At 35.3% G+C, this 7,981-nt stretch overlaps 1 protein-coding gene across 1 annotated transcript; it reads right to left on the bottom strand.

The window, feature by feature from the left end:
- Positions 1–589: 589 nt before the first annotated feature.
- Positions 590–6,079, bottom strand: LOC147284254 (branched-chain amino acid aminotransferase 2, chloroplastic-like). The gene is made up of 10 exons (XM_086243026.1): positions 5,760–6,079; positions 5,588–5,673; positions 5,168–5,348; positions 4,360–4,536; positions 4,135–4,266; positions 3,380–3,478; positions 2,792–2,908; positions 1,710–1,805; positions 1,340–1,452; positions 590–1,033 (listed from the first exon to the last, which is right to left on the bottom strand). Exons 1-10 carry the CDS (start codon positions 5,898–5,900, stop codon positions 910–912), a joined length of 1,266 nt encoding a protein of 421 aa, XP_086099152.1. The 5' UTR covers positions 5,901–6,079; the 3' UTR covers positions 590–909.
- Between the last annotated feature and the right edge of the window lie 1,902 nt (positions 6,080–7,981).

Below are 7,981 nucleotides of genomic sequence, written 5' to 3'. Positions count from 1 at the left end.
TGCACACCCTAAGTTTACACTAAATTTTAATTTGGTACTTCATCTTTAAAAAGTTACAATATCATGCCCAAATTTTAGTAAAAATTGTTTAAAACCTAAGCAGTAAGCACCAAACCAAAAGTGTGTGCATAAGCATGAACCAAGGCACCAAAATCGTATGCATAAGCACCAAATCATAAGCCTTCACCCAATCTTTAGCTATTATTGAAAATTTTTATAAAAACTGCTTATTTTTAAAAGAGAAGATAATTTTAGAGCTAGTTTTGATAAAAACTCAAGAATAAATTGCAAAGGCTGGTGTTTCAAGTAATTGAGTTGTGTACAAGAATGAACCCAAAAAATGTTAGAGAGGAGGCTAATATTAACATAAAATCCGACATGCTTACTGTTCGCATCTATACTGTCATTATATTTATTTTTGCCGCAAATAAAGTATCAAGTAAATTTTCATTTTCAACAAACCTTGACATCGATAGGCATAACTTTAAAATAGACAAAAAATTACATTGTTCGTGTATGTGCTTACAAATCACCTAAAGGTTGTAGAAAAACCAAAGTATAGCAAGTATTCAAAGTTTATCCTAAAACATTGTACCTAACAAGAAAGTGAGTCGTAAGGGTTTTCCTTATTACCCAAAATAAATATTAAACGCTGCAGATTGACAATCAATTAATCCACGCATACAATCTTTCAATTTCAACATAACAAGAGTAGATTTTGAGCCCCTCGGGAGTCAGTGATTCACACATTCGAAATTTTAACCATGTCAAAAAACACCAGTTCAAGAATTATCTACAGAGGGAACAAGAAAGCAAACTACGTTGTTAACGTATAACGAACTACAATAGAATCGAGGGTGGTTTGCAACCCCTGTAGCAGGGTGAAAACTAGAACTAATTTTCACTTCACTATGGTTGCCTTAGCTCGACAGTCCAATTCATCTTGTCCTCTATAAGACCCATCTGTAATCTGGTAAGCACGGAATAGAGCTTTTGTGACACAACACCAAAACCACCCTCACCGTAAGACACCCTGCACAAGCAGAGGATTAAATTTAGCTTTTTTGGTGCTGGTGCTCCCACTTAAACCAATTGAATAGCTTGCCCTTATGAGCTTCTGATAAATGCTATATATGTAGGCCATATTAAATTGAAAAGAATTTTTCCCGTTAAAGGAACAGGACAACGAATAAAAAATAAGAGAGTGTTCTCCACCAACAAACAAGCAAAGGCCAAATAACAAATGATAAATTTTCAAAATGCAGGACTCATTTTCCCATTTTGTTGATGCACAAAGAACATCTTGCTTTGAAAAATTCACTAGACATATAGAATTTACCTTTTGCCAAGGTAAGTAATGCTGCCGACAGGTGATACAACCACAGCTGTTCCTGTACAGAAGACTTCATCAGCATCAAGTAATTCATCCACTGCCACTTGGCGCTCCTCAACCTGCACATTATTAAATGGCCATTGGGAAATGAAGTTATTCATTTAAGCTACTGCGGAAAGTGTTGTACTACATGTCACAAACTAAAGGATTAATGCAACTCTAGAACTAGTACAATATGCCTTGCACTATCTTTCAGTATATCTAATGAATATAAGATAAGAACAAGCTCAATAACAAAGCACAATCAAGCCAACCCCCACCCCCACCCCCCTCTCCCAAAAATAAAAAATAAAAAAATTACTTATCATACAAGTACCTGGAATCCTTGGCTACGAGCAACATCAATTATACTCTTTCGAGTAATGCCAGGTAAGATTGTCCCTTTTATTGCAGGAGTAGAGATAATATTATCCTAGAAGCACATGAAACATGGACATAAATTAGCAGCGACCACCTCAAACGATAACATAGTGCAATAAGTGCTTATGACATGCCAGATGTAGGGGGATTATTGCTGCAGAAGACATTAAGTTAGTTGAAAAGAATGTATTGGAGAAGCCACAAGGCCAATCTTGAAAACCACTAGGCTGCACTTAAATCCAAGAAGCAGTGCTGCTTCCAGACTGCCATTCAAATATTGGAGTATAATTACATTAGAATTTATACCAGAACTTCAATGGGTATATATTCTTCTTCAATTATATCAGAAATGGCAATTATGGAATACTAGAGTATCTGTTGTAGTAATGGTAACAGTTTTAATGATACAATTCTAGAAGTGGATTTCAGTGCTTAAGGTTATCCGATTCGCCAAGTAATAAAAGTTGGTAAATGTTAGATGTCATTGTGGTAGGAGCAGCAACAATGCCATTGTGTTAGTAGCATAAATTTGGCAGGTTACCGTAAGTGCCAATGTCAGTGACAGATGTACAAATAAGGGTACCATAAGTCATGTAGCACAGTTCATTACTTCAAATGGTAAGGTGCTCCAACAAAGTGTTGGTTTGGGTACACTCCTGCATTTACCCAAGTGGTGGCATGATGATCCAGATCATAGTAAGTGCAGGTGGAAGATTTTGAAAAGCATGCCATTCTATGAACTCAAGAATACAATGAAATCATAGAACATTGAGAAAGCATGGTTCTTTCCATAAACATCTAGACATTAAAATCCAGACAATAAATGATAAAAATGTAGAGAAAAACAGATAATAGGATCACATAATTCTGTAAATAAGCAGTTACTGTTTAAACTTCCTGCCCCACCCCACCCCACCACCAATCAGTAATAATATATTGAACATAAATAACAATAATAATAAAAACAAAAGCAATAACAACAGGAACAATAACAATAACGATTTAATAAAACATGCACACAAAGTCCAGTCACATTACCTTCACAACAAAAATGTTGCATGAGGAAACCTCCTCTAGGTATCTTTTGTTAACACAGTCAAGGTACAAAACATCAGAATAGCCTTTTGCTTTTGCAGCAGACTGTGCCTTCAGAACCTACAAATAAATGATTTAACATTTGAAGATTAACACGTCAGAAGCTAGATACTGTAATCTAAGTTTTATAAAGTAGAACAACAAAACACCAAGTACTAATTTAACCACAGAAAAATGGTTGGACTGAGGCTTTGCTCAGTCATTGACTTTGCACAAGCTATGTTTATTTCATACGCCCATCAATGAACTCAGCCAAAGCATCATATTTAAAGAGACAGCACCAGATCATATATGATCACCATGTGAAATTATATCTATAAAACCAAATACAGGAATGCTGCTTTTAGTCCTTGATGCACTAAAATAAAACCAGAGGGAAAAGTATAAAAAATTACAGTTCTATAACTTCAAATTAAGAAACTAGAGCCGAACCATAATATTGGGAAGCATACAAGTAGCAATTTGCAAAAAAATAATTTAGCTAAAATTCAGGCAAATAAGAACTATAGAAGAACATCAACACTAGCTTACCGCAGCATAATTCCCTATTGTCTTAACACCTCCAGTACCACCAGGAGTTGCACGATGTAATTCATGCTCCACAACCAAATTTATGGGTGCAACACCTTCCTGCCACCAGATGTATAGATATAAGACACTGAATGATCATAGGTAGCAATGTACCCAAACTATCTAAAAATTAGAAAGAAGGATCACCATAGGGTAAACCAAATGCAAACAACCACATATTTGATTTGAAAAAGGGAGGGGGGGGAATCAGATAAAAAATAAATAAATGAAGTGTTGCCATAATGAATTGAATTATACATTCAGGAACCAAAAATATGATAAAAACCTGCAATGTAAGTTACAGTATTCATGACTATGGCTCATTAACAAATTTCAAAACATCCAGACGCAAACTTGAATTCATCAAATTGAACAATCAAAATGGGCAATATTGGCTGAAGTGACAGATTCGAGCATGGCTCCAAAATGAAATGAAGCATGAATTAGTGAATTACTCAAAAATGCATTAAGTTTAAAAGTTGAGTGACCAAGTTGATACAGAAGCAGAAATCAAGCCAATAATTTATATTAGAAAGCTAATAAAAAAAAAAAGAGAAACTGCATAAAGTAAGCATTTACTATTTAGTCAAATTATACTAAACCTGGAAAAACAAAAATAAATAAATAGAAGAAAGTTACTCAAAACCAAGGGCAGCGACAAGAATTTTAAAGTGGAAATTCACACATTGTAACAATATGCAAGTATGACAACAAACCTTAAAATAGTTTCCAACAGGTGAAACATAGATCAGAAACGTGTACTCAGGAGCAGGTGCTAGACCAAGAACTGCACCACTTCCCATCAGCAATGGCCTGATATATAGGGAACCTTTGCCTGGCGGGGGAACCTGAAACGAGAGATTGACAACTCACTAGTAATATTACAGATACTAACATGCACAAAGACAATATCTTACTACAGCATCATGTTTGTATATTACCCAACGTTTATTTGCTACAACAGTAGCCTTTACAGCTTCCACAAACTGTTCAACAGTTGGTGATGGCATACACATCCGCTCTGCACCCAACCTCATTCGTGACGCATTTTCCTCGGGACGAAACAAGAGTATACTACCATCTTGTTTCCTGTAGGCTTTCAAACCTTCAAACAATCCCTAAAGAGTGAAACAAGCGAAAGAGTAAATTGGGGTTAGTCTCTTCAATATTCGCAAGTAAACAGATTACTTAATTCATTTACATTGTTTCCCAAACTTTTCATTTAGTTTAACTTCATTTCTCAAATTTTTGGGACCTACCTTTATGGATGCTAAATATCTACTTTTCAATAGCTTAACATTCAGAACCCTAGAAATCTCAAAATCCAAAAGAACTAGCGCAAACTTTTAGAACTGAACATCAACAAACTGATGCAGAATATGATACCTAAAGTCCATTCTACAACAGGCTGGCTGAATTTTTCCAAGATCGCCATTTTGAAAGCTCATCTAGAATTCTAGATGCAGAAGGGTGAAAAATAAGGAAAAAAGCACACTCTGGAAATGGAAAAGAAGCAGAAAAACTGAAAAAGAGAATATATTCATATATAATACTTTTATTGACAGGGCATATAGAACTCAGATAATAGTAGACACATGCATCAACTAGATATGCCATTGGTATAAACTCCAATACACACATTAAAGTTTTGCGCTTTTAATTCACTCCAAAATTTGGAATCCAAAAATACATTACAATTTTCATATTGAATGAAGTAACATTAGGGCATAAAGACTTTAAGCATTTAACCTGCCCATAATTCAAGACTCCAGCTGAGGGGCTCAATTCGATGTTCCCGAAGCGCTGTAATTCACCTTCAGAAAAGTTTCCACCTTGAGAACATTTCATGACGTACATATAATCAGTGGAAAGAAACCCAAAGCCGAGGTTGTCCCATTCTATGTCAGCTAATTCTAATTCGCTTGTTTCACTGCAGTGCACAAAATCAAATCACAAAACCAAAAACATTGGATGCCAATCAAAACAACAACAACAATAAGTCAACTAAAACGACTGTGATCTAAAAGTAGGATAACTCAAAACAACAGAAGTCAAATCAAAACAATGTGTTTATAATCAATGAATTTCACCATTTTCTCAGCATTCAAGCGAAGTTATATAAAAAATCAATATTTAAAAGAAACCCAGAAAGAAATAAATGGGCTTTACCAGAATGTATCAGACAATGTAGCACATCGGCTAATGGAAGAGGGAGAAGCCGCCTGAAAAGAGGCCAAAGGAAGCTGCTTTTGGAGCTGCAAAAACAAAAATGGTGGACAGCAGCCACATCAATCAAACAGAAACCAATTTCAAAATTAAGAAAAAAAAAGGGATGATGTACCTTGAAAGAGAGGGAGGGAGAGGAATGCGGGGTGGAGAAGAAGGGACGGGGAAGAGTGGAAGAAGAAGAAGAAGGTTTGCGGGAAGAGGGGCAAAGAAGGTAATTTGGGTGAAGACCTGCAAGGACGGCGCTGCTCTCCATCTCAAACCAATCTCACTCTAAAACACACACAAACTCTCTCTCTCTCTCTCTCTCTCTCTCTCTCTAAAAAACTAAAACCCTCTCTGTCGGCTGTCGCTGCGTGCGTGTTTAGTGTTTACCAAATTTAGCAGATAGCAGAGGAGGGTGGGCTGAGTCGGACTCTGTTTTTTTAATCCTAGTCGTCGTAATTTTGGGAGTGCGGCGAGTGCCTATTATGTGAATCTGAATCCGTGATTCATGATTCGGTGAGATAAGTAGCAGGCTAAGCATATACGCCACTTGTGGAATTACGTCCAATGAAAGTGATGCTAAAACTCCATTCGTCAATTTTTTTTGGACTCTTCCATATGTCCCTTGATGGAGGCTTCTTTTCCCTCACAAATTTTCAAAGCATTTATTTTTGGGTAAATAATATTCAAAGCATGTTTTTCTTTGTAAGGACTTTCAAAGCTTGTTCTTTGGGGTTTTTTTATTTTTTTATTTTTAACAATACCCCACTTACTAAAATAATTAGAAAGCAAAAAATAATAATAATGAGAAAGAAGTCTACTCAGTTAACATCAAAATAAAAAGGGTCCGTTAATATACAGGTATTGGTACCTAAATTTATTAATCAAAATCACCTAAAACTTCATTCTTTCTTTGCGGGCCAACTACCACAATCCTATTATTCATTTGCGGACACCACACCCACTAGATCCCAAAATACCATGCAGACACCACACCACTAGATCCTAAAATACCATCCAAAAATAGACATAACAAAAATATAACATGCAGACATCTTCCAAAATATCAGCATCAACGCATCACCAAAAAACAGAAACAGAAACTGCAAGTCCGCAACTCCAATAAACTGCAGTTTTAACTCTAATAAATTGCAGTTTCTGCAGTTTCAGTTCACTTACAGGTCTAGAAACTGTAGAAAGTTCACTTGCAGAAACTGAAACTGCAAGTTCGCAACTCCAATAAACTGCAGTTTCAACTCTAATAAATTGCAGTTTCTGCAGTTTCAGTTCACTTACAGTTCCAGAAACTGCAGAAAGTTCACTTACAATTCCAGAAACCCGCAGTTTTCTGCAGTTCCAAAAAATGTAGTTTTCTGCAGTTTCAGAAATTAAACTAAACAAAAAAAATCAAGAACCTAAACATACTCATGCACAGACCTTGATAAGAAGAAAGAAAAGTCGGGATCTGAATTATTTGATTAATTGATAAATTGGATCGAAATCGGTGGCGGACAGTGACAAAATGGCAAAGCTGGATGACGAACAGATCGCGAAGCTGCTCGTGGTGGTGGTGTTCGTCCTGGAGGTGCTTGCTCTACGAAGAAGAAGAACAAGAAGATGATGAAGAAGAAAGAGAAAAGAGACATAGTGGGGGGGATAAAGAAAAAAGATGAACATGAAGAAAGAAGAAAGACAAAGACAAAAATAAAATAAAATGGCAATTGACCAGATTTCAAGATAAGCTAGCTAGCTGCAACTTACCTTGTTATTAAAAAAAATTAATTGGTGCACTAGAGAGTAAAAACAATAAGTAAAGCTTAGGGTAATTAATTCAAATAAAAAAAAGGAAGAAAATTACTCACCTAATCCTCATTAGATAAGTTGTCAGTGAAAAAATAGTCTTCATTAGATAAGTTTACCGAAAAAAAATCTTCATTGGATAAGTTTACCCAAAAAAAAAAACAAATGGAAGATGTTATTTACCCCAATCTTTTTTAATTATTCTTTTCAACTAATGTCATTCATATATTGAATTCTATGAAATGATGACGAGTAAATAAGAAACAAAAATTAAGAAAAATAATTGGAACAATAAGCATTTTCAAAAAAATTAAATAAGGGAAGTAAACGATTTATGGCCAGATGCTTTCTATTCAAGAGTAATTTTATTAACCCCGATGTTGCCCATCTCACTTGTAACAAAAATCTTATGTTGCTCTTCTTTCTTTCTGCATTTGTTTAGTTGTCATTTCATGTCCATGTTGAATTATAATCAGCCATAACTCGATTTATTTAATTGTTCACATTAAATTAATAAACACTAATTATGCATTTGGATAGAGAAATTAAACT

The sequence above is a fragment of the Dryas octopetala genome, chromosome 5 (assembly GCF_963921425.1).
Source record: "Dryas octopetala chromosome 5, drDryOcto1.1, whole genome shotgun sequence".
Taxonomy (NCBI): Eukaryota; Viridiplantae; Streptophyta; class Magnoliopsida; order Rosales; family Rosaceae; genus Dryas; species Dryas octopetala.
The sequence above is the reverse complement of the archived record's forward strand: the minus strand, read 5'-3'. Positions and strand labels throughout refer to the sequence as shown.

Excerpts from the sequence above, each read along its gene's own strand:
- LOC147284254 (XM_086243026.1), bottom strand. The coding sequence starts at position 5,900 with ATGGAGAGCAGCGCCGTCCTTGCAGGTCTTCACCCAAATTACCTTCTT. Across the intron at positions 2,909-3,379 it reads CAATAGGGAATTATGCTGCG|GTTCTGAAGGCACAGTCTGC; the intron begins GTAAGCTAGTGT and ends ATTTATTTGTAG. Across the intron at positions 1,453-1,709 it reads CTCGTAGCCAAGGATTCCAG|GTTGAGGAGCGCCAAGTGGC; the intron begins GTACTTGTATGA and ends AATAATGTGCAG.